Source organism: Crinia signifera, chromosome 11, assembly GCF_055691185.1.
Source record: "Crinia signifera chromosome 11, ASM5569118v1, whole genome shotgun sequence".
NCBI lineage: Eukaryota > Metazoa > Chordata > Amphibia > Anura > Myobatrachidae > Crinia > Crinia signifera.
Window position 1 is genome coordinate 57354618 of NC_139227.1, and position 27783 is coordinate 57382400.

The following is a 27783-nucleotide window of genomic DNA, read 5'->3' on the forward strand; positions in this document are numbered from 1 at the left end:
AAACAGTGCAGTGGTCCAGGTTTCACATGAGAAAGTTAGATGTGTTTTCTAACACAATGGAACAAAGACAACAAGGACTTAACACAAAATAAAGTTTTGACAAGGGCTGCAAAATCAGATTTGGCCTGGTGGTCAGACGAGGATCGGTTGGGAAAAGAAAAATCTTTTGCCCTCATGGATCAAGTAGTCGTGACCACAGATGCCAGCCAGGTAGGCTGGGAGGCGACATGTGGCCCAGAGATAGCACAAGGAGGATGGTCTCCCCCATGGCAAAAGGCGCACTCCAATGTAAGGGAGATGGAGGAGGTAGTCAGGGCATGTCACCAGTTTCAACAACAACTGCAAGGCAAGGAACTCCTTGTCAGGTCAGACAATCAGGCCGTAGTGGCATACATAAATCGTCAAGGGGGGACAAGAAGTCGCAACCTGATGGAAGTGGCAGAAAGGTTGCTTTGTTGGGCAGAGGCATGTACTAAACATAATGTCAGTGTTCCTAGCAGGGAAAGAAAACTATATGGCGGACAAACTAAGCAGAAGGAGGTGCTTACCAGGAGAGTGGTCCCTCAACGACGAGATCTTCAATGTGCTAGTGAAGAAATGGGGGCGTCCACAAGTCAACCTCATGGCCTCAGGAGAAAACAAGAAGGTACCAATATACTTTTCCCGTTTCAAAGATCAGCATGCGGAGCAATGGGACGCTCTGACAGCCACTTGGTGGATGAAGCGGGCTTATGTATTTCCTCCGATTCCAGTGATCTCAAGATTGTTAAGGAAAATTCAAAGAGAGCAAGTGGAGGTGATAGCGGTGCTACCTTATTGGTCGCGAAGAGCATGGTTCGCTTCGGTACGTCAGATGGCAGTGGAGGAACCGTGGATGCTGCCATCGAGGTCCGACCTTTTGGTTCAGGGTCGAATATGTTGGTCACAGCCATCGACCTGGAAGTTGACTGCTTGGTTGTTGAGACCAAATCACTGACAGAGAGGTTTTGAAAGAGAAGTAGTTCAAATGTTGCTTAAAGCAAGGAAAGGGACAAGGTGTGGAGAAAGTATGTGTCGAGATGCAAAGAAAAAATGCAATCACCAAAGAAGGTTGCTTCAGTGCTAAGTTTCCTGCAAGCAGGTCTACAGATGGGACTGTCTTTGAGCACTTTAAAGGTACAAGTCTCGGCAATGTTAGACTGGTACTTGGCAGGGGACAGGTATGTACGAAGATTTATACAAGCAGTAAGAAGGCTGAAACCCAAATTCAGGTCACCTCTTGCACCATGGGACTTAAATTTAGTCCTAGGGGTCCTTATGGAGGATCCTTTTGAGCCTCTTCATGAGATTTCATTATTGTTTCTTTCATGGAAAGTTCTGTTCTTAGTAGCAATTACTTCCGCAAGACGAATTTCGGAATTACAAGCCTTATGGGCAGAAGAGCCTTTTTTAAATTTCTTTGAAAACAGGGTAGTTCTGCGCACTAACCCTCAATTTCTGCCGAAGGTTGTGACTGAGTTTCACATAAACCAAGAAATTGTTTTACCATCTTTTTGTATGAATCCAGCGAATGAGAAGGAAGGTCGTTTGCATAATTTGGATATAGTGAGGGCTCTAAAGATTTATGTTCAGAGAACAAAGGATGTGCGTTCAGTCAAAAATCTTTTTGTTTTAACAAGCAGTAGCAGAAAGGGGCAGATGGCCTCAAAAGCAACATTAGCCAGGTGGATTAAGGACTGTATCCTCAAGGCTTATCAGGTGAGACAGAGTGAACCTCCAGAGAGCCTGAAGGCTCATTCCACGAGAGCAGTCGCCTCATCTTGGGTGGAGAGAGGATCCGCTTCAGTGGAGGAACTATGTAAAGCGGCAGGATGGTCGTCTATACATACATTTACAAAGCATTACAGGATAGATGTAATGTCTTCAGCCGATGCTAAGTTCGGAAGGAAAGTTCTTGGTGCGGCACTGTGAAGATATGAAGATGATTTTCGAAATTATGATTTACAGTTATTTAATTCTGAGGAAGCAACAGTCTGTGTTGGTTGTGAGTATGCCCTCCCGAAAAAGTAAACTGCTGGGGTATTACCCATAGTAATGGCTGCCATGGGGGAAAGTAGAGGAAATATCAGATTATTACCTGGTAATATGTTTTCCTCTACTCCACCATGGCAGTTTATATTCCCGTCCCTTATGTATTATTAACTGTATTGTGTTGTGTGGAATAATATATATATATATTTTTTTATATATTAAAGCTGGAGAATTCAAGACACCGGATCCGGGAGGTGGAGCCTTCTTATAGGGGCTGGTGTCTTTTTTTTCTTTTCCGAAGGACTACCCAGAAAGGAGGAACCCGTAGTAATGGCTGCCATGGTGGAGTAGAGGAAAACATATTACCAGGTAATCTGATATTTAGAAATGGACGTGCTAAGGTCATTCTTGTGTTTTTTGTGAAAGATAAAAGCTACAAAACTACTTGCTTGCTGTGTTAGGTGTGAGGTGTGGTTGTTTACTGAATGAGAAAAATAGGTAGAAAAAAATAAAGTGAAGTGACTCTCTGGGTATGAGGAACATGTGTGGAATTACCTATACGCAATGAATGTAAATATGTGTAAAGTGCTGGTGAGGTGCACCTGTGCAGGGTGTGATTTGTAAATATTATCATATGACATCCCCATGTTTAAAGTGCTGGTCTACTGACTGTTACTGTGCGTATGAGATTCCCACATGTTTTTAGTGAACATAGTTTCGTTCAAATCACGAAAAGAGTGCATGAGAGTTGGAGCAGTGGTAATATGAGCAAAACCTGTGCATAAATAACAAAAACTAGTGTATCAAAACTGTATGTACAAAGCAATAGATTGTGAGAAAGAGGAGGGAAATGGTCCCATACTGTATATCCCTTTGGGCCTAAAGTCTGCTGAGTTGGTAATGCTATACCTCTCATCAAGAAGAACTGATGTCAGTTCAGGAAGGCTCCATAGTTGATGCTCTCATTTAAGCCCTTCAGTGTCAGGGAGCCAAAGAGAAAAATCCACTTGCTTTCCTTTTTTAATAATGCCTGGGTTAGATCCCCTCCTCTCCAGAGCCAGATTAAGGTCTAAATGGGCCTGGAGCTGAAAATGATCAAGGGCCTATTATGCACAATAATAGGGGTTGTGGCCAGAACCTAATAATGTGGGAGGCGTGACCAGTGTTCTGTGTTGGTGGTCTGCTCATGGGTGTGTCTCTACTTGTGTAAATACTTTCAACTAATTATATATGCCTGGAAAAGGTAGGGGGCTGGCATAGGAAAAATGCAGGGAGTTATATTGGCAGGTGCACCCACAGGATGCCGATGTCCTAAGATACTTGCGGGGAGAGGCGGCACTGCAGTCATAAAAAAATACTGAAAGCCGAAACTTGGTAGACAATATGTCAGCACCTTTTATGTGGTAACCTAAGTTTACCACACCATATACCCCTTATACAAATCATGCAACACAACAGTAACCCCTTATACTGTACTTGCTTCTTACACATTATGCCACATGGAATGAGACAAAATTCACACCGATTGAGCAAAAATTCACACTATGGCACACAGATTGAGTCAAAATTCACGTTATGCCACATAGATTAAGGCAAAATTCACATTTTGCCACATGGATTGAGCCAAAATACACACTATACCAGGCATGTCCAACAGTGGCCCTCCCAGTTGTTGTGAAACTACACGTCCCAGCATGCCATGACATAGTTTTAGCGTTCCCTAATTGCAAAACTGTGGCAATGCATGCTGGGACTTGTAGTTTCACAGCTGGAGGGCCATAGTTTGGACATGCCTGCACTATACCAAACAGATTGAGCAATAATGCACAATATGCTTCATAAATAGGGGCATTGCGCGCCAAAGGCGGACATTAAAAATTTACACCATAATGCCCATTACATGTTAAGCCTCACACCATAATCTCTATTACGTATTATGCCAAATACCATAATGCCTATTAAAAATTATGCTACATAAGTGTTCCTTACCTACATGTTTATTGCCAGGGGGTTCCATGCTCGTTGCCATATGGGATTACATGCTCATTGCCAAGGGGGAATACATGCTCGCGGTAACTGGGGGACAGTCGCCGCCGGGCAGAAATGACAGCCATTAACAGCCGGGCAGAGAGCAGGGGGCTGCCCGGCTGTATTCAGAGCACTGCATGTCCCGGCTATTTGAAATAATACCCCTTTCATACCAAAAAATGCAGGGAATGTGGTCCCAGGATCATGCAGGGACATTCTCGGACTGGCCCCTTTTACACCAGCCTAGTCCCTGCATTTTCTGGTGTGAGGGGGAGAGAAAACCACCCCGCCCCCTTTAAACAACCAGCTATATCTTCAGAACCAACTGACCCATTTATATGTAGCCTTCGAATGATTTTGGTCCCGTGAAACTGGGCTGTTTGGTTCCAGAGAAATCTGTCCTCAAACAACAACATGAACAGCCATGAAATTACATTTTAGAAATGAAAAAAAATATATAGTTTTACCTGTAATATCTCTAGAATCAATGAACCCATATGGACCAGGTATCAGATTAAAGGTCCAGTGATTTGGGTTTGACTGAGATCAACCTCGAGCTTCTCTGATGCTGGAGGGGGAACTGGCAGCCATTGGAACCGGGTGGAAGTCGGAATTAGCAGGTCCCATGTTATCCTATGGGGAAAACGTTCCAGGTTTGCCTGGTGGTATCTCCGGATTCTGGGGGGCTAGCAATGCGGGGCTGGTCTCATTGGAAAGCCCTGACCCTCAGCTACAAAATGGGCCTATTTGGAGAGTGGGCCTGGAGCTATAGCTCCATCAGGCCCATTGTTAATCCAGCTCTGCTCCTCTCAGGCCAAGTCTGATGTGTTCCAGGCTACAAATCTGCAAGCTGTTCGGTTTTCCTGAATGTTTATGAAATTTTTTTTGAGCAATGGTGGTTATTTGTTTCATTTTGGTTAGATCAGTTGCGGTGTTCCTGATGTTGCCCAGAGGTTCCAGGGCCAGCTGTTTCAACATACGGGAAGTCATCCCCACATACATCAGATGGCAGCTGTATGTGATACAATAGATCAAGTTTTTACTCCTACAATTAAAATAGTCCCTTATCGGTATGGTGTTTCCATACCGTGGTTGTCTTGATGATAAATGGACATACCTTGCATCCTCCATATGGGTAACTACCGCTTGGTGGTTTAGTTTTAGTTGTAACATTGGTATAGTGGCTATTTACTAGCTGATGTTTGAGATTTGGGGCCCTTCTCCAACTCATGTTGACCCTTTGTCCCAATTTATCAGCAAGGTCCTCATCGCTTAGCAGAATTGGCCAGTGCTTTTGTAGAATGTTTTTGATTTCTCTCCATTCTGAGCAGAAATTTCCAACAAATCTGATAGTGTTTTGTTCTTTTATGGGGATTGACTCTTTAGATTTGAAGAGAATCTGTTTTCTAGTTGTGCCCTCTTGATTGACCTCATGGAGTAACCCCTTTCTCTTAATATCAGAGTATGATCCTTGCAGTTTGAGTTGTAGATTTCATTATCTGAGCAGTTACGCCTTAGACGTAGAAACTCTCCCTTTGGAATGTTTGCCATCGTTGGAGGGACATGTGCACTGGTTTTGTGGAGAAGACTGCATTTAATGAATACATTGGTGGCAGTGGGCAGAATAATATAAACATTGGTGGCCAGCAGGGTGTTTGCAGGGAGCAATGCTGTCTGCTCCGTGTTTAGAAAGGCTGGGTGTTTAGCCTGGCCGGGGAGCAGGGCTCTGCAGCAGCCAGTCAGCCAGACGGAGCACAGGGTGAGTATGACAGGCAAGGGGGCGGTCCGCTGGGCTGAAAGTGGTTAATCTTTCAGCCCTGCAGGCGTACATACACGGCGATGATGGATGAAAAACCATCCATCATCGCCACATCTGTTGGTAAAACCAGCAGATGAACCACTTTCCTAGCGATGATGCGGGAGCGCGCATCATCGCTAGTCGGCAATCTCCGGGGAATACACACTGGGCGATTTTTGGCCTCTATCCGGTCGGTGTTGCCATCCCTGCAATACTGCAAAGCATCAGGGTGACACATTGTACTGCATTAGAAAGCAGAAGTGTTCAGTATTTTAGTTCCTGTGTACAATCAACCTGGTACTCTCATTTAAAACTACCTCTGCAGCCGTTACCATCATACCCCACTGCTGGCTAAGGTATAGCGTGACCAGTGAGGGGCCAGGCAGCAACCAGAGATGAGACTCCTGGTGAATAGATGGTATGATAACGCAGTCTTAGTGCTTAAACAGCAGATAAACCGGAGCCACCAATTGTGGGAGCACTTATTCACTTGGGCTATTCTTAGCGGTAAACAGTTGAGTTTAATTCACCCTCTGAGGGTTTTGCATCTATTTAAATATAATATCTAATAACCAATAGAGGTCATCTAGGTGTGGGACCACCTGGGATAATTGATCCCTATGAATATTGTGAATGCCAAGGCAATCAATAGTTAGTTTAAATAATTGGGAACAGTATTATAATATTTTCGCCACTAAAGTATCATTGTATATATTATTAAGAAAACAAAATGGCAAAAATGCTGATTTGATGTTTAATCTGTTTTTTTTTTTTTAAGTATTGAAAGTGCTCTTTTCCTTTTAGATAAAAAGTCCAATAAAAGTTATGTTTTAAATAAATACACACATCATACCATTTATTACTGTATAAAAGAATGCACCCAAAAAGGCACATTTGTCCTTCCGTTTGCTTCTAGGCAAACAAACCCCCTTGTACTGAGATCACAGATCATTGACTGTCTGACTAGACATTGTCTGTCAGCCATCTGGAACCCAGACATTCCTCTGTTTTATGTAACCCTTTGTAACATTCATTGCATCAGACAGTCTTCTATTGAGCTCATCTGTTAGACACAAAGGGGGAAATTACTAAAATGGGAGTTCTCTTTAGGTTAAATGTTACTATGTGTTACAGATGTGTTTTTTTTTTTTTTTGATAAACATTTTATTATTTCAATGGGTACATATGCACAGATATGCATTAACAATAATGATATCAATAAACAATATCTGTAAACAATGTCTAATGCCTCCTATGCTTCAAGAGGAACAACTTGTGTTATCAAGGTATACAAAAGTTTTGGCCATTCCCAATCCGCGGGTCACATGTGTCTTCTTGTTCAGCTAGTTTGAATAAAGAGCTTACTACTCAAGCTTTCAGTCCCGAAATTTGGCCCGGGTGGGTCAATGAGCCTTGGCAGTATAAACGGCTCGCCCTGGTATAGAGGTGTGTTATCCCACTCGCTCTTATAACTTATCATACAGTATCGACGGCATTTACATTACATTGGGGAATCAGAAAGAAAGCAGAAATAAAGAAGAAGAGAGGGGGGAGGGAAATACACGTTGATTGATGGGTCTTCTTTCTTTCAACATTTTCTAAAACCTGGGTTGGTTCGGGCCCTTTTTAGGTGCCTCTGGGATTTTAGAAGGCTCTGAGGGAGGCCATATCTATCGCAGTCGTGGATAGTGGTCGGAGAAATCGTATACTGATTTGACGATTAGATCAGACCTCATTATTGGGGTTGTTTGTTGAGTCGTTCTGATCTGTACCTACTACCGTGGTCTGTCTGCCCATAGACCATGACTGAAACTCTGCATACCTGTAAATCTTCGATTGGGTGTCTGGGTCGAGCGTGTGAACATATCTTCCCCATTTCCTGTGGAAACGGGAGGCACTAGCGTGGGGCGACTCGGTCAGGTGTTTCCTGTCATAATACATTTGTTGGATCACCATTCTGTGTAAATCTCCCAACCTCGGGCTAGCCTTGGTTGTCCAGTGTTTTAATATCAATTTCTTAGATATTGTGAACATGACTATGAGTAGTGGGATCGCTTCTCTGTATTGAGCCATGTCCGCCCACCCCGTGAAATTAGCGCATATACAAGCTGCCAGGTTGGGTGAAATTTTAATGTGCAGCCTAAGATTTATAAATTCGAAAACCTTATTCCAGTATTTTTTGATCTTATGACAGTCCCAGAAACAGTGAATCAGAAACGCTGACAGCATGTCGCACTTAGGGCAGCGTCCCTCCTCGTCAGGTACAAAGTGTGCCCTGACACTCAGTGGCATATAGGCCCTGTGAAGGGTCCTAAAATATACTTCTTGCCATTAGGCTGAATGTAAAATTTTCATTGTAGGTATATAGTTACTAGTAAGATCTGCTGCTGTCTTAATATCTTTCACATCGTGGTGCCATCTGTCTGCCAGCTTCGTTATGAGTGCAGTGGAGGGAGCATTAACTATAAGTGTGTATATTTGCTTCAGTTTATATGGCCGGGTTTCCCATCTCCTCAGCACCCCCAAAATCCCGGTTAAAGGCGACTGTGTGTTGTTAGTAAGTTGTAAGGATTGTATGTAGTGCCTTGACTGTAGATACATAAAAAAGTTAGAATTGGGTAGGAGGAAGCGTTCTCTCAGATCATGAAATGGAAGAACCACACCCCCTGGATCGAAAATTTGGTTTGCGGAAGACAGTCCACTCTCCCTCCACTGGAGGTAAGTGACATTGTGTAATGAGGGAATGAAGGAGGGGTTTCCCCAAAGGTGAACATAGGGAGTAGCTTCATGGCGTGTCTTGAGCTTCTTGTTGAGTGTTACCCAGCTCATGTATGTGTCATGGAAGAGCGGGTGGCCTAAGATTTCAGGGGGGATCAGGTTCCTCTTGGTGTGGAGTAGCGCATTTGGTGAGTATGGGTGAAAGATTTGTGCATCCAGTGTAAGATCTGTATAGTTGCTTTGGCCTAGTAACCAGTCCGCTGTGTACCTCATAAGTATGGATAGGGAATAAGCGGGTAAGTCTGGTATACCTGAGCCTCCCTCCACTTTAGTCATAGCCAGTTTGGAAAAGGCGATTTAGGGTTTTTTCCCCTGCCAGATAAACCTTGTAATGGCTTTCTTTAATTTTTGATCGTCCCCCCTGTCTATTGTGTAAGGTAGAAGTTGCATTACATAGAGTATTTTGGGGAAGATGATATTTTTTATTATTGCTATGCGTCCTATCAGAGAGACTGGGAGGTTGTGCCATCCGTCTAGTTTGGTTATGATGCTATTTATAACAGTTGAGAAATTCAGATGGTATATATCCGAGGGAGATTTTGGAACCAGTATTCCAAGATACTTAAAGTGGGAATGGGTGATCTTTAATTGGGTTTGCGTGGTAAGGGTCAAAATATCATGCTGTGGGATGTTGAGTGGTAACAGCTCAGATTTGCTAATATTAATTTTGTATCCCGCCCTACTTCCAAATAAGGATATGAGCCTTAAAATTTCAGGGATAGAGACCAAGGGGTCAGAGATAAACAGGAGCATGTCGTCTGCAAATAGCGCGACTTTCAGCTTTGCCTCTCCCACCCTCATACCTCTGTATGTGTCCGAGGACCTCAACATCATTGCTAATGGTTCTAGCGCTATAGCGAACAACAAGGGTGAGAGGGGGCATCCTTGTCTCGTGCCCTTTTCAATAATAAAGGGGTCTGACAGGAATCCTTTGCATGCAATGCGGGTTTGGGGGTTATTGTATAGTAGTTGAATGGTTTTGATGAATTGTACCGGGAATCCGAATTTGACTAAGGTGTTGTAAAGGTGTGGCCATTCTATAAGGTCAAAGGCCTTTTCGGCATCGAGAGACAAAATTGCAGTGTGGACATGAGGGAGGGAAGATCTCGAGGCCACATGGCCGCCAAGACCTTCCTTGCATTCACCACCGAGTGCCTTCCCACTATGAACCCTGTTTGGTCCTGGTGGATTATATGTGGCATAATGCCTTTTAGTCGGGTTGCAATTATTTTGGCCGTCAACTTGTAATCTAAGTTTAATAAAGATATAGGGTGGTAGGATCCTGGATGTGTCAGATCTCTACCCGCTTTTTGGGAGAATTTTCAGCGTGGCAGAGTTAAAGTGTAGTGGGGGATTGTGACCTTTTAGCATGTCATTAAGGGCTTTTGTGAGTATGGGGGTGAGTGTGGGGGCGAGAAGTTTGTAAAATTCTCCGCAATAACCATCTGGGCCAGGGGCCTTTCCTGCTTTGAGGGCTTTTATAGCAAGAGTGACTTCATCCTCTGTAATGGCCTTTGAGAGAGAGGTAGACATTTATGCTGTTAGGGAAGGGTATAGAATGGAGTCCCATTCGCTATTGGATGGGGGTTGGGGGGTGTGATCGGTCGAGGAAGGTGGGTGGGTTTCTACTGGAATGGAGGTGGAATATAGGCGTTCATAAAATTGATGCATTATTTGTGCTATCTGAGCATTGGAGTTGGTCAGTGACCCATCTGATCTACGTAAGGGGTGTACCACTGCGGGTTTGTATGTTCCTTTGAGGAGATTCGATAATAGGGCTCCTACCTTGTTTCCAAAGCGGTGGAATTTGTAATGCACATTGAAGAGGTACCTGTTGCCCATTTCTGCCAGATATTCATCTAGGTGTGTTTTTGCTAAAAGATAAGTCTGTTTGAGTCCTGGGGAGGGGGAGGCCTTGTAGGCCTGGAAGGCTGTGGTTAGTGCTGTCTGTAGATCTAAGTATTTTTTGGCATATGTTTTATTGGCTGCTACCGTGAATGATATCACAGATCCCCGTAGTACTGGTTTTAGGGCCATCCAGAAAAGGGAGGGGTTTGAGACTGCCATCTCCGCATTGTCTATGCAGTAATTTTGAATTTCTGCTTCCAGCATATCTTTAAATGTTTGTGATTTACAAAATCTGGAGGGGAATCTCCATACTTTGCCAGAACCAGATTCATCAGGGATGTGCAGATATGTTGTCACCATGGAATGATCTGAGAGAACTATTGGTGCTATCAAGGACTTTGTTGAGAGAGGAAAGATAGTTAAGGATAGAAATATGTAATCGATACGAGAGAGGGTGCCGTGGGCTGATGAGAGGCAGGTATAGTCTCTGTCTAGGGGGTGGTGAGCCCTCCAGACATCGACCACCTGTAATGATTCTTGGAGTAGGGCAAGGCCCACTCTTGGTGAGTGAGTAGGGGTGCGTTTTTGGGAGGACCTATCTAGTGTATTGGACATGACAATGTTAAAATCACCTCCCAGTATAAGGTTTTTGTCTATGTATGGAGTCAGTATGGCTATTATGGAACGGAAAAAGTGTTTAGAGTACAGTGTGGGAGCGTAAACGTTTGCTAAAGTGTATTGTTTACCGGCTAAGCAGACAGATGCCACCACGTACCTTCCCTTGTCATCCGTCTTAGTCTCCAATATCTCCAGCGTTAACGCACGTCTGGCCAGTATCACCACTCCGCGTGCTTTCGAGGTATAAGGGGATGACGCCACTACGGACCAACCCAGCATCTGCAGTTTCACAGTCTCAGGAGCCGTCAGGTGTGTTTCCTGTAAAAAAGCTAGGTCTATATTATTTTTGTTTAGATAGAGTAACAGTTTCCTACGCTTAATTGGGGAGTTGATACCTCCCACATTCCACGAACATATGGTCAAGTCAGGCATGGCTCACCACAGAGTGCGAAAAAGAATCCTAGGCCTCCGCCATCCCAGCAGTAGCAGTTAACTCGGTTACCATAAGTATACCCAATCATCTTTTGTATATACATGACATATAGGGAGGGAGTGGGGAAGAGGGGGGGGAGGGAGTGAAAAGAATATAGAAGTAGAGATAGAGGAATACAAAAGAAAACTTATCAAAGAACTAAACCACATTGCTAAGAGCAAACTTATCATGTCTTGGGGCAATTGCATCAAGACAGCACTTCCGTAAATACTTTAACTAATTAACAGTAAATGGAGCCTGTGACCGGCAGCCAGCTCCATCTCTCTGCCCCACGTAATCTTCTTGAGGGGGGGAGAAGGGGGAGGGGGGGGGGGGGTTCGCCATCCCTCCTAATGTAATGAGGTGGTGCATCAGGGGTATATTATTTCAACAAAAAGAACAGGCAACTTCTTTTAGCTTGGGCTATATATCCTGTCTTGATAACCATGTAGTCCCAAAAAGGGGGTAGCGTTTGACTGCCTCCGGGGGAGTAAATCTCGTATGTGCCCGAGCTGGATTTGGCAGTTCTAGGGCAGCAGAATGTGGCCACACAGGAGTAGTATCACGTGGGGGGGGGGGGGGGGGGTGTTCTGTAGTGTGTAATTCACCTGCCATAGTCCAGAACAGAAAAGGGGGGGGGATGAGGGGGAGGGGGTGGTTTTGGTACTTATGCTGAGAAGCTTCAGAGGATAATTTTCCTGTGGAAGTTGAAGAGGGTTCAGGGAGCTGTGTCTGTGATATCCGCGGAAGAAGCAGCATGAGCCATTTCCCGGAGATATGCTTCGGCGTCCTTAGGGGTAGAAAAGTCTTTGTACGTGGATCCATCATAAATACGCAGTTTTGCAGGATACATGAGCCCAAATCTGCGTCCTTCATTAGTCAGTTTTGTGCATATAGGTGAAAAGGCTTTTCTCATTTTTGATAACTCTGCAGAGTAATCTTGAAAGACATGTAGTTTGTGCCCTTCCCAGGTCAGGTCTTTGATCTTCCTCGAGGCCGTCCAAATTTCAACCTTGTGGAGGTAGTTCATACACTTAAACAAGGTGACCCTAGGTCTTGGTCTGGAGGGGGTGGGCCTACTCTGTGTACTCTCTCCACGACCATGTCGCGGTATGTTTCTTCAATCTTTAACAGAGAGGGCAAAGTATTGCGTACGAATTGTGCTAAAGCCGGGCCCTTAATGGATTCGGGCAGGCCCACCAATCTGGGCCCTGACTCACGTGTCTCCTGGGTTGATGTTCCCCTCCGGCAGCCTTCTTTAGTGCTGGGAGCTCTCTGTCCCCATTGTCAGCTGGCAGCATGTCTTCCGCTGCCCTGCGGCGTTCAGCACGCGGCTGCTGGGCTTGCTGGGACTCCTAGTGCGCCGGCGTCCCCGGCTGGCTGGGAGATCGCTCCATAACGTGCAGCGGGTGGGGGGGATGTCGAGGAGGGGTAAGGTGTGCAAAGAGGCTCCAGGAGCCGAGTAACGGTGCCGGTAAGTGGGGCGGGAGACGGAGCCTCAAGACGGAGCTCCTCACTCCATCAAGCCGGAACCGGAAGTCTCCGGGTTACAGATGTGTTAAATAAATAAGTTGATTCTGATTGGTTGCACATAGCAGCATCCCATGTGAAATAGAATTCCCCCCAAAGTGTTACATCAAATGGGCTAGACAGTCACGCATTTCACTCATATACATATTGTTGTTCAGTACAACTGTATATTCAAATCTGATATACATGGAAAGAACGAACTCCTGTGCCAGTAACATATTTGTAATAGATGTATGTTTGCATTGTCTTGGAACATATTTTAGTAAGAGGATTAAAAATTATGTTTAAATGTATTTATTAAGAAAAAAAAAACAGGTGCCCCACAATGGCCACTGAAGTGACCACAATGGACAGCAGACACTGATGACATCACAATGTATGACTGCTACTGATGTCACTAATTGTGGCTCCAAAGTTGGTGCTGCAGCACAGTCTAAAATCCAAATAGGGATCCATAGCAACTGACACCCTAAACTTTCCAAAACATCGCTGTCCTGGACATACTGGCACTTGGTGTAGCTCCCCTTATTTACATTTTGGACTGTGCTGCAGCCTTACCTCTGCAACTGCCACTGAAGTAACCACAATAGATGACACAAGGTGGTTATGAAAAAAAAGTCAGTCTTCTATTCCAGGCTTCATTGGTGTGTTCTATTTTCATTTAATAGTTTGATTATGAATAGAGAAAGATAGTAACAAGACTTACCTGGCCAGTCTGTCTGTAAATTCCTTCACTCTCTGCACTTCCTCCAAGTCACTCAGGTCCAGCACCATTATACAGTGAAAGTTTCCATCACCAACATGTCCAGCTATAGGACCTGCAACATGTATGGAGTAAGACACAGACCGCAGGCGTGGAGACGGAGCCAGACACAGGCCGTGGGCACGGAGAAGGATTTTGAATTTAAGTTATTTTACATCAGGGCCCATTGTTAGGTCTTCCTGATATACATACATACATACATACATACACACACACACACACACACCTCAGTGAAGCACCTTCCTGTTATACAAACAAAGCTCACTGATGCACCTTCCTGTTATACACACACAGATCACTGACGAACCTTCCTGTGATACACACACACAGCTCACAGATGCATATTCCTGTGATACACAAACACACCCAGCTCACTGACGCACCTTCCTGATATACACACACAGCTCACTGACACAACTTTCTGTTATACAAACACAGCTCATTGATGCATCTTCCGGTCATAAATACAAAGCTCACTGATGCACCTTCCTGTTATATACACACACAGCTCACTGACTGTATAGGATGATATTTTATATGTACTTTTGGACGCCATTTTGTTCATGTATAAACTCCATTTTGTATACATACAACCAAATAGCTTTGTATTTGTACTTTTTATTAGGATTAGTGTTTTTTTACACATACATACTGTATGTCTGTAAAAAAACACTAATCCTAATAAAAAGTACAAATACAAAGCTATTTGGTTGTATGTATACAAAATGGAGTTTATACATGAACAAAATGGCACCAGTTAGAAATATAGTTCCATTCGAAGTGCCAGCTGTCTTTTACCTTTGACCTGTTGGGAAGATATAGTGTGGGAAGTGTAGCCAGTGTTTAGACAAACTGATTATAATAAATATATGTTCCTGCTATCAGTATGGCTGATCGAAAGTGTCTAGTAAGCTGTTTGGGTTATTGTGTCCATAACCCTGTGAACGGGAATCTTGTCATTTTGGATAATTTATATCATGTGAACAGACTGCTACATCAGCTTCACAGACACTGAAACCAATATCTTTTAAGACAATACTATTTCCTTCAGGATGGGTAAAAAGCCTAGAGACTTATACATAGCGGGGATTCCTGAAGTTAGGTCTGTATGTAGCGGACAAAGACTTCTAATCCACCACAGTGTAATAACTCAGTAAAGTTATTAAGAGGGACTTTTATTCTTTAAACTACTTACCTGATGACAACCATCCAGGACAAATCTTACATCTGAGATAACATCTGAGTATAACTTGTTATTTTGTTGCTTATTTGCATGTTGTTATTATTGTAACTTTGATGAATAAATGTTTATCTTTGTTTGAAATGTCACCATGTTTAACACCTTGTATCCCAGAACCTGGTGGCTTGAATTATCATTGTCAACCGACAACATTTGGCACTACGCCAAATGTTGTTGGTTGAAAATGATAATTCAAGCGACCATGTTGTCGGCAGGATATAAGGGGTTAAATTAAGACTGTATTTAACATGAGTTTGTTTAAGAAATGGTTCAGGGGAGCTTCTGAAAAGAGCTCCAAGCATCATCATGGTTTGCGAGACCCGGCAGGTGGCAAACATTGATGGATGAATGTTGTAAATATATTCAGCCTTTACAAGTTGAGAATCCAATTGATGCGATGCAAAGAATTGACCTTAGCCTGTATTCTCGTAAGGAATCTGAGGCTGCTGCTGTAGTTTTAAGTATCGCTGCCCAATGTTTACATGAATGGGAAGAGCGACAAGAAGAGCTCTTATTACAAAAGTCTGACTTGAAAGAACGGTGGCTTGGAATCATGTGTCCGTGCATATGAGAAAGATAACAAAACTTTAAAGCAGCAATTGGAGAAGTATGTTGTAAATACTGTCAAAAAGACCAAATGTAGAGCCAGGAGAGGAAAATGGCCTGTCTCAGTATGAACTTTGATTTTACAAGAACAGTGGGATGATTTACAGTAATTTACAATTGCGTGTTCTGATGATGATGAAATTGTTGAATATACTGAGGGTCCTGCAGGGCAGCTGTTATCCAAAGTCACAGAACATTACACAGTCTCCAGAAGCTAAGTATACAGAAGAGACCCGTTCATATACAGCTGTTTAACTGCATTCAATAACAGAAAAGTTTAGACAAAATCCAGGAAAAGCTTTAACTAACTGGATATTACGACTTTGGGAGGGAGGAGCTGATGCTGTAAAATTGACAAGTGATGAGAGTCTGGGACTAGGATCAATTACTACAGATACTAGGGTATGGCTGTATATGCAGAGAGCAAGTGATACAAAAGGTGTTGCTTTTTCATTACTGCAATTGATTAGAGATTCCTTTGCACAAGTTTATGATTATACAGATATTTGACACCCACTGATCCCTGGCACAATTTGACAGAGTATACAGCGATTGAGACAGATTGCATGTTTTACAGGTTGTGTGAGAGTGGGAGTTCCCTCTACTACAGGTTTTATGGTACCAGTGATTTGGGCAGGTCCAGATATGGCAACTGTACCTAGCCGTAAGAGTGCACAGTTTTTTTTAAGTTAGCTCCTTAACACTTGAAAACTACTTTGTTTAGTGTATTAGCACAGAGCATGGGGAAGACGGTGTTTGAGGTGAGCTCTATGCTGAGTAAGATGGCAATGTTAGAGGATGTCAGGAAACAGAAGCCAGTTAGCACTATACAAAAAAAACAGAAGGGAGGGGGGACACCAGGGCAATGTTACAGAGTGTCACGAGGAAGAATGTTTCAGGATTTACAGAATGCTGGTGTGCCGAAGGCAGAGATTCATGGGATCTCAATGCAGAATTTGTTTCAAAAATGGTTAGCCTGGCATAATAAGCAACCAAAGCTAGGAGATGTTTCACATACCAAGCAAGTAGCTAAGAGTGATGTGGGATGGGGACCAAAGATAGGACATGGTGGGGGCAAATCTCCTTTAACTACACCCTGGCGTGTGTCACAGCCTCTCCAATGACATGAAGGTGGATCATTGGCTGATCACCCTCCTCCTCCGGAGGTGATTAAATATGATATATGTGCAATTAAAGCCAAGGATCGACGCCCTACAGCTTTATAAGATACCGGAGCTGAAGTGTCATTGTTCCCCAATGCCAAAGGGCCTGAAGGGGCCAGTACCTGGGTAGCAGTAGAAGGATTAAGGGGTACCCAGACGTGGGCTGCGAGAATTCACTGCGGATTGAGAAAGGTCCCTGGTTCCATGCTGAAGTATTAGTCTCTGACCTGCCAGACAACATAATTGGAATGGACATACTGAAGGGGCAGTCCATAGACTTACGGCACTTATGTGTTTGGTTGTTCTTTAAGAGCTTTTAAAGTGTCTGCAGTGAAAACCATCATAGTGGGGAATGCAAAATGGGAACCCATGTACATACCCCCACCAGCCCAACCTGTAAACCTGAAGCAGTACCGCATTCATGGGGGACATGAAGAAATAACAAAGACAATTGAAGAACTTATCAGAGTGGGAGTATTCAGAGATGCTTGCAGTCCTTACAATGCTCCTATATACCCTGTGAAAAAGCCAGATGGTTCTTATCGATTAACAATTGATTACAGGGGGTTTAAAAAGGTAGCCCCACCCTTGGCAACAGCTGTCCCAGATATGATTACATTGGTGGAACGCATACAAGACACTTCAAGTGAATGGCATGCTGTAATAGATTTGGCAAATGCTTGTTTCTCTATACCAGTAGCTCCAGAGTGTCAGGATTAATTTGCTTTTACCTTTGATGGTTGTCAGCTGGGCCCACCGTTCTGCCTCAGGGTTACAAGCACAGTCCGTGTATCTGTCATGGATTGGTGTCCAGGGACCTGGACACAATTATTCCCCAGTTACCATGCACTCTTTGTCACTACATTGATGACCTCATGCTGTCCAGGCCTACTGCTGAACAAAGTGGAAAAGATTTACACACCTTGGTACAACATATGGAGAACCGAGGGCAGGCTATAAACAAAGACAAGGTGCAAGGCCTTGCTCAAAGTGTGAAGTTTCTTAGAATGATTTGGACTGGGCCTAAAAGGACAATACCGCAGCCTGTGTTGGAAGCAATATCCCAGTTAAAGACTCCAACACAGCCAAAGAAGCACAGCAAGTGTTAGGCACTCTTGGATATTGGAGATCGTTTGTACCGCATCTGGGATTGATTCTTCACCCTATTTACAATGTAACAAGGAAGAAATCAGACTTTGTTTGGACTACTGAACAAGAAGATGCTTTTCAAGCTGCAAAACAAGCCATCCAAGCACATAATGCCCTGGGCCCCATTCAGATAGGCCAACCATTCTTTTTGGACGTGTCTGTTACTGATCATGGAATGTCTTGGGGCCTATGGCAGAAAAATGTGAACTATGGTGCAAAAGAAACTACCGATTGGTTTCTGGGCCAAACCATTTACGGCAGCCCAGACAAGATATTCTCCTCTGGAATAGACTCTTTTGGCAGCATATACAGCACTTCAACATGTGGAGAGTACCACCAAGCAGCAACCTGTTACCATACAAACTGATTTACCTGTAGCAGGTTAGGTAAGACAGGAGGGTCTAGGAGCACATACCGCTGTGGCCCAGAAACAGACTCTTCAAAAATGGAAGTGGTACTTGTCAGAGAGGGGGAGTGTCCAGTCAAGAGCCATCACAAGTATTTGGTCAAATAGCCAGAATGGTAAACTTTGAAAGTGTTGAAGCTGTATTATCACTATTACAAATTGGAGGGGGTCCAGTACGTTGCAGAACCCTATGACCAATTGACTGAAAATGACAAAATGTTTGCTTGGTTTACAGATGGATCTGCCTCCATGATATCTACAGGTAGACTGTGGTCAGCTGCAGCTTTTCAACCTGTTATACAAGAACTGATTTATGAAAGTGGAGAAGGGGGATCAAGTCAATATGCAGAATTACGTGTTGTGGTTATGCTATTAGAAGAAACAACCAGTCTTTTAATCATCTACACAGACAGCTGGGCAGTTTTTCAAGGTCTGACAACATGGATGCCTACCTGGCACCAAAACAACTGGAAGGTGCATGATAAAATCATGTGGGGAGGCTCAAAGACATGGAATGCTATTTGGGAAGCTTTCCACCAGAGGCCTGTGTCTGTGGGACATGTTAACGCTCAAACTGGACTAGAAGACGACGTCATTGCTGATGCACTGGTAAAAATAAAGACAACTGCCCTAAATGACCAAGAAGAGACTGATCTATACCATCTTGGTGAATGGGCACATGCCCAAAGTGGTCACAGAAGTGCTGAAGGCACATATGCCTGGGCACGAAGAAAAGGAATTCCCATGACTCAGCAAATGGCCTGCAACATTGTGGATAAATGTGAAACTTGTATGCTCCATATACAGAGGTGAAAGAGCTGGCCAAGTCTGGCAAATGGACTTCATCTGGCCTTTACCAATAGGCCATGGAGGTGTGCAGTATTGTTGCACAGCAGTGGACACTTACTCTGGAGTGCTTGTTGTAAGATCTTCTGTACATGCCAATCAAGAAGCAACTATTCATTTTTTTGGAAGATATTCAGTTACATTATGGCACTCCAATGGAGATTCAATCAGACAATGGTACTCACTTTACTGGCAAGATGGTGAGGCAGTGGGCTGCTAATCAAAGTGTGTATTGGGTGTACCACATTTCATATTACCCACAGAGTTCTGGGCTCATCGAACGCATGAATGGACTCCTGAAGGAACAATTTAGGAAAAGAACGCCCACACATTGTACTAAGGGGTGGGATAGAGTCCTAAAGCCTGGTCAGGTAAGTCCTGGAGGGGGGGGGACCCCTTCATTAGGGGGGTCCCCACTCCCCCAGGGCCCCTGGCTAGGCTGACTGGTCAGGGGGTTAATGTTTTGGCCGCGGGACCTTATATAATAAGTGTCCCCCGGCTGTGACATTAACCTACTGGCTGGTTTGGCCTGGGGCTGGTTCTTAAAATACGGGGGACCCCTACTCATTTTGTCCCCCGTATTTTGGGAACCAGCCCCGACCTGGAGCCTGGGGCTGTAGTAGGTTTGTTTAGGGAATAATTAGGTCTGCGCTCTAGAGCTGCCAATATAATTTCAAAAAAACAAAGAGACCACCTCGTCTCCTCAGAAAAGACAGTTGAAGGAAAAAGGTATTTTGAAATATAAATATAGGCGCTATTAATTAAGAGGTTGGTACTCCCCTGAAGCTTCTGGAAACTCCCGATAAGGGTCCCCGTGATGTGGTTTCGTAATGAAATATGAAATGAAAAAAGAAAAGAGAGAGCCAAGCTCCTCGTGTAATCCTGTTTGGTTATAAGAATCACACTTTTTTATGAATTAGATGGTGACTTAATTCATTAGACAGTGATTCATTTGTTGGGGTATCTCCCCCTTACAGTCTCACTCACACAAGTAGTAGATTAAATCGCATATCACAATATCAAATTTCCAAAATTTGTCAGGAGACGGTATAGATTGGGGTTTCCCCCTCTGTTATGTACTCACGACAAAGTCGATGTCAAAGCGCATATCTCATGGTCTTTCACCTATGGATTGTTTTCTCCTGGTCCAATAAATTATTTCTGGATTCTTGTGACATTAAACAAGTATCCTTTATTAAAACATACAGTTTTAAAAACAAAATGTGGTTTATGAGAGAGGTTTTGGCTGTATGGAACCGGTTGGGACTGGATGGAATGATGTTTTTAAAGTGTAAGTGGAACAAGTCTTACCGGGGCCCCCTGTTCGTTGTCCACCTCCAATCCACGTCCTGTTCCGCTCCACCAGCCGTTTTGTCTCCTCAGATATAGACAAAGGGAACTGCACCGACGCGTTTCGAACCTCCGTGGTTCTTTTTCAAGGTGTACCTGTTCCCTCTGTCTTCCGGATATATATAGTGGTATAGTGATTGTCTCATGTGTCCATCGTTAATTCCAATTTGCTGTTGTGTATTAAGGCAATATTTCCCATAGAAAATTCATTGCGTGTTATTGCCTATACATGTTCCTGTGTAAGGGATCCTTGTAGCGCTGCGTCACTTCCGGTGACGCGGCCGTGACTTCCTTCCCATCATTATCCTTCCTGTGTCCCGTTTAATGGTTTCCTGCTGCGGCGTTATCGCGTCGCGTCACTTCCGGTGTTGACGTCTGTATTAGTCTTCCTCCTCCATGCATTCCAGCGGCTTTGTTCTTCCTCGTTTTGCGTTCCAGCAGATTCTCTGGTTTTGTATGCGTTCCATTGGCGATCACGTGGTCCGCTTGTATATACATTGCTGTATTATTCGTTTAGGTTGCCTGAATGTTAATTTCCTTTATTCTTATAAAGGAAATTAACATTCAGGCAACCTACACTTTAAAAACATCATTCCATCCAGTCCCAACCGGTTCCATACAGCCAAAGTCTCTCTCATAAACCACATTTTGTTTTTAAAACTGTATGTTTTAATAAAGGATACTTGTTTAATGTCACAAGAATCCAGAATAATTTATTGGACCAGGAGAAAACAATCCATAGGTGAAAGACCATGAGATATGCGCTTTGACATCGACTTTGTCGTGAGTACATAACAGAGGGGGAAACCCCAATCTATACCGTCTCCTGACAAATTTTGGAAATTTGATATTGTGATATGCGATTTAATCTACTACTTGTGTGAGTGAGACTGTAAGGGGGAGATACCCCAACAAATGAATCACTGTCTAATGAATTAAGTCACCATCTAATTCATAAAAAAGTGTGATTCTTATAACCAAACAGGATTACACGAGGAGCTTGGCTCTCTCTTTTCTTTTTTCGTTTCATATTTCATTACGAAACCACATCACGGAGACCCTTATCGGGAGTTTCCAGAAGCTTCAGGGGAGTACCAACCTCTTAATTAATGGAGCCTGGGGCTGGTTGTTAAAAATCGGGGAACCCCTATTTGTCGGGTTCCCTGATTTTTAATTACCGGCTCCGGCTGTTTTTTTTTTATTTTTTTATTATTATTTATTTAATTTTTCTATTTTTTTACACTAAAGCCTACACGGATCTGACTGATCCGTGCAGGATTAAAGCAAATACGACAGGACAATCAAGGTGTATTTTCCTGTCGTATTTGCGTGCCTGTTTTACACCAAGTAGCAGCCGTATTATCAATACGGCTGCTTAGTACATCAGGAACCACCATTCTTTTGAATGGTGATTCCTGTCGTATTCTATCGATGGTGTAGACCATGGGTCCTCAAACTGCGGCCCTCCAGATGTTGTGAAACTACAAATCCCAGCATGCCTTGCCACAGTTTTGCTATAAGGGAGTGTTAAAACTGTGGCAAGGCATGCTGGGATTTGTAGTTTCACAACATCTGGAGGGCCGCAGTTTGAGGACCCATGGTGTAGACATTCGTATTTGTAAATACAAATACGAATGTCCCATCTTTAGGAATACGAATTGTTGTATTTTCGGGATTGTAAATCCTGAAAATACAAATGTGTAAAAAATAGGTGTATTTCTGCCTACGAATACACCTATTTTTTACAAATCCATATTGGTAAATTTCCCCCATAGGCACCAGTTAGAAATATAGTTCCATTCTAAGTGCCAGCTGTCTTTTACCTTTGACCTGGTGTGGAAGATATAGTGAGTGGGAAGTGTAGCCAGTGTTTAGGCAAACTGATTATAATAAATATATGTTCCTGCTATCAGTATGTCTGATTGAAACTGTCTAATAAGCTGTTTGGGCTATTGTGTCCAAAACTCTGTACGGGAATCTTGTCATTTTGCATAATTTATATAATGTGAACAGACTGCTACATCCAGCTTCACAGACACTGAAACCAATATATTTTAGGACAATACTACAGGGTTGCTGACTTTTTATGTCTCCTCTCCGGGAGAAGCCCGGAGAGGAGACTTCCAGCTGCAGTTCGGGGGGCGGGGCTTGAGCTTTACATCATTAAGCCCCGCCCCCAGGATGGTAAACCCCCCATTTCACGGATCTCCGTGGAGGGGGCGTGGCTAAAATGACGCGATTTTAGCTCCGCCCCCTCTGAGACCCGCGGATTGACGGATTTCAACCCAAAAGTATGGGGGAAGACGCCGCAATCGGGGGGTGGCGTGGGGGCCCCCCCGGAATCCGGGAGGGTTGCCCACCTTTCCGGGGGCCGGGAGAAGGACCCGATTTTCGGGATCCTCCCGGTAATTCCGGGAGGGTCGGCAACCCTGCAATACTAGGATATTTCCTGCAGGATGGGTATAAAGCCTAGAGACTTATACATAGCGGGGGTTCATGAAGTTAGATCTGTCTGCAGCGGACATAGACTTCTATTACACCTCAGTGTAATAACTCAGTAGAGTTATCACTTACACACCTTCCTGTGATATATACACATAGCTCACTGACACACCTTCCTGTGATACACACATAGCTGACGGATGCACCTTCCTGTGATACACACACATACACAGCTCACTGACGCACCTTCCTATGATACACACAGCTCACTGATGCACCTTCCTGTTATACAGACAGATCACTGAAGCACCCAGAGCCGGCCCTAGCCTAAATGACGCCCTAGGCAAGATTTTGGCTGGTGCCCCCTAGCACCGCCACTAGTTCCGCCTCTGACCCTGCTCCCCTTTCCCAGCACCATCAACCCTCATAATAGCAGTCATCATTTTGGTGCTCCTACCCGCCATATTTTAAATAGAAACGGTGCACACATTCGGTGCGCACAATAGTACCCCCAATTCAAATTATGCCACACAGTAGTGCAACTTTATTCACATTATATCATGCGATGGCTTCCCTTATTACATCACACAGTAGTACCACTTTACCTTATATACATTACTCCTCACATTATTCACATTACCCTTAGAAAAAAATCCTGAGAAAATATTGTATTTTAAGCACCTCCATGGCCACACTGCAACCCAGCACAAAGCAGTGTGTGCTGGGCAAAGGAGAAGAGCTGCAACTGCTGCTGTCACTTAAGGGGAGGGGGCCCGGGGCACCCACTGGGCCCTTCCATCAGACTTTGCCCTGGGTAATTTGTACCCCCTACCCTTTTCTCTCGGCACCCCTGATAATACCACACAGTAATGCCCCTTACACATGACACACATTATTAATGTCCTTATAAACATAATGGCCCTTACACATTATGCCAACCTTTATTAATGCCCTTCATACACATAATGACACACATAATGCCCCTTACACATATGTTGCACATTATTAATGCCCTTATACACATGACACACATAATGCCTGTTACACATATGTCGCACATTATTAATGCATTTATACATGACACACATAATGCCCCTTACACATATGCAGAACACTATTGCACAACCAACCCACCCGCAGACAGCACTCGCACAGCCACTAACACTGTGACCTCTGCCTCTGCTTGGATACAGATGTTTCCTCATACATCTATTCATACAGATGTTTCCTCATACATCTATTCAGGCCATGTAGCTCCTGGCCAGTTCTGCAAACGTTGAGTGCCTTTTTTGCTGAAAATTTGTCTTATTTGCATTGTTATGTGACCAGGACACACAAGGAGCTTCTGATGATTAAAATGATATGTGGCATGCCTATATTCTGTGTGCGGCTGTGGCTGTACCTGCATAAGGAATGCTATGTTACAGTGATTTCCGTGAATACACTATTTCATATGCAGATACAGCCTCACTCACTCACAGAATATAGGCATGCTGCATATCATTTTAATCAGCAGAAGCTGCTGGTGCCCCTGGGCATTCCAAATGCCCTAGGCAATTGCCTAGTTTGCCTATGCCTAGGGCCGGCTCTGGAAGCACCTTCCTGTGATACGCACAATAAGCTCACTGACGCACCTTCCTGTGATACACACAGCTCACTGAAGCACCTTCCTGTGATACACACAGCTCACTGACGCACCTTCCTGTGATAGACACACAGCTCACTGATGCACCTTCCTGCGATACACACACAGCTCACAGATGCACATTCCTGTTATACATACACTGACGCACCTTCCTGTGATACACACACACACACACCGCTCACTGACGCACCTTTCTGTAATACACACACAGCTCACTGACGCACCTTCCTGTTATACACAGACAGCTCACTGAAGCACCTTCCTGTGATACGCACAATTAGCTCACTGACGCACCTTCCTGTGATACACACAGCTCACTGATGCACCTTCCTGCGATACACACAAAGCTCACAGATGCACATTCCTGTTATACATACACTGACGCACCTTCCTGTGATACACACACACCGCTCACTGACGCACCTTCCTCTGATGCACACACAGCTCACTGACGCACCTTCCTGTGATACATACACAGCTCACAGACACACCTTCCTGTTATACATACAGTGACGCACCTTCCTGTGATACACGCACGCACACACACACGCACACAACTTACTGACGCACCTTCCTGTGATACACACACAACTCACTTATGCACCTTCCTGTTATACACACACACACACAGCTCACTGACACACCTTCCTGTAATACACACACACAGCTTACAGACGCACCTTCCTGTGATACACACACACATCTCACTTACGCACCTTCCTGTGATACACACACACACACAGCTCAGATGCACATTCCTGTTATACATACTGATGCACCTTCCTGTGATACACACACACACAACTCACTGACACACCTTCCTGTTATACATAGTGACGCACCTTCCTGTGATACACACAATCAGCTCACTGACACACCTTCCTGTGATAGACACACAGCTCACTGACGCTCCTTCCTGTGATAAACACACAGATCACAGACGCACCTTCCTGTGATACACACACACACACACAGCTCACTGACGCACCTTCCTGTGATGCGCACACACACACAGCTCACTGACGCACCTTCCTGTTATGCACACAGCTCACTGACGCACCTTCCTGTTATACATACACTGACACACCTTCCTGTGATAGACACACAGCTCACTGACACACCTTCCTTTGATAGACTTCCTTTGACACACCTTCCTTTGATCTCACTGGCCTCGCTCAATCCCAACTAGCTCCTCTCCAATCTGTCCTCAATGCTGCAGCCAGGCTTATCATCCTCTCCCGCCGCTCTAACTCTGCTACTCCCCTTCAACAAAATCTGCACTGGCTTCCATTCCCCTACAGAATCCTCTTCAAACACCTCACACTCACATACAGGGCCATCTCTAATTCCATTGCTCCATATATCTCTAACCTCATCTCCATTCATACACCCTCCCGCCCTCTACGGTCAGCTGACGACTGTCGTCTCTCCTCCACCCTGATCACTGCTTCCCATGCTAGAGTACAGGACTTTGCCCGTGCTGCACCCCTTCAGTGGAACGCACTCCCTCGCTCCATTAGACTCTCCCCGACCTTGCAAAGCTTCAAACGGGCACTGAAAACTCACCTATTCATCAAAGCGTACCCTTCCACTGCATAAACCAGCTGGTTCTCCGACCCCTTGCCTGTTTCCTGTTTACATCCTGCTATCTAACCACCACCCCCTCGCTTGCACCTCTTGTAATCTGTCTGTCTCCCCTTCCTACTAGATTGTAAGCTCCTCCGAGTAGGGCCCTCTTCCCTCCTGTTGTCAAAGCCCACTTCTCCTCACATTTCACTCACAGCTCTCCTTTACTCCAACACTCAGTGACCATCTTCATACTCATCTCCATCATTGGCCTCAAGCCTCTAGTTGTATGTTGATTGGGTCCTCACTACTTACATTTAAGCTGTAATGTGTATTGAACTGTGGTGCTCTTTATTTGTACTGTATTTTTTGTTATTTATTCAATGTTATGCCAAGTTTTGTCTCCCTGTATTGTTCCTTTGTACGGCGCTGCGAAACACTTGTGGCGCCTTATAAATAAAATTATAATAATAATAATAATAGACACACAGCTCACTGACGCACCTTCCTGTGATAGACACACAGCTCACTGATGCACCTTCCTGTGATAGACACACAGCTCACTGATGCACCTTCCAGTTATACACAAACTGACGCACCTTCCTGTGATACACACACAGCTCACTGATGCACCTTCCTATGATACACACACAGCTCACTGACACATCTTCCTGTTATATATATATATATATATATTACACACACACACACAGCTCACTAATGCACCTTCCTGGTATATATATATATATATATATATATATATATATATACACACACACACACTGATGCACCTTCCTGTGATACACACACAATTCACTGATGCACCTTCCGGTTATACACACACAGCTCACTGAAGCACCTTCCTGCAATACACACACACAGCTCACTGATGCACCTTCCTGTGATACACACACAGCTCACTGATGCACTTTCCTGTGATAGACACACAGCTCACTGATGCACTTTCCTGTGATAGACACACAGCTCACTGATGCACTTTCCTGTGATAGACACACAGCTCACTGATGCACCTTCCTGTGATAGACACACAGCTCACTGACGCACCTTCCTGTGATAGACACACAGCTCACTGACGCACCTTCCTGTGATACACACACAGCTCACAGACGCACATTCCTGTTATACATACACTGACACACCTTCCTGTGATACTGACACACCTTCCTGTGATAGACACACAGCTCACTGACACACCTTCCTGTGATACACACACATACAGCTCACTGACGCACCTTCCTGTGATGCACACACAGCTCACAGACGCACCTTCCTGTTATACATACTGACACACCTTCCTGTGATACTGACACACCTTCCTGTGATAGACACACAGCTCACTGACACACCTTCCTGTGATACACACACTTACAGCTCACTGATGCACCTTCCTGTGATGCGCGCACACACACACACAGCTCACTGACACACCTTCCTGTGATGCACACAGCTCATTGACGCACCTTCCTGTGATACACACACACACACACAGCTCACAGACGCACCT

The 27783-nt window shown here is 44.3% G+C and overlaps 1 protein-coding gene across 2 annotated transcripts in view; it reads right to left on the bottom strand.

Annotated features, from left to right (window-relative positions):
* Positions 1-27783, bottom strand: part of LDHD (lactate dehydrogenase D) — a 205408-nt gene that overhangs the window by 33217 nt on the left and 144408 nt on the right. For both annotated transcript variants that reach the window (XM_083165381.1, XM_083165382.1), the window contains exon 10: positions 13789-13900. In XM_083165381.1, the coding sequence (XP_083021507.1) occupies positions 13789-13900 (112 nt within the window). The remainder of the gene's footprint in view (positions 1-13788; positions 13901-27783) is intronic.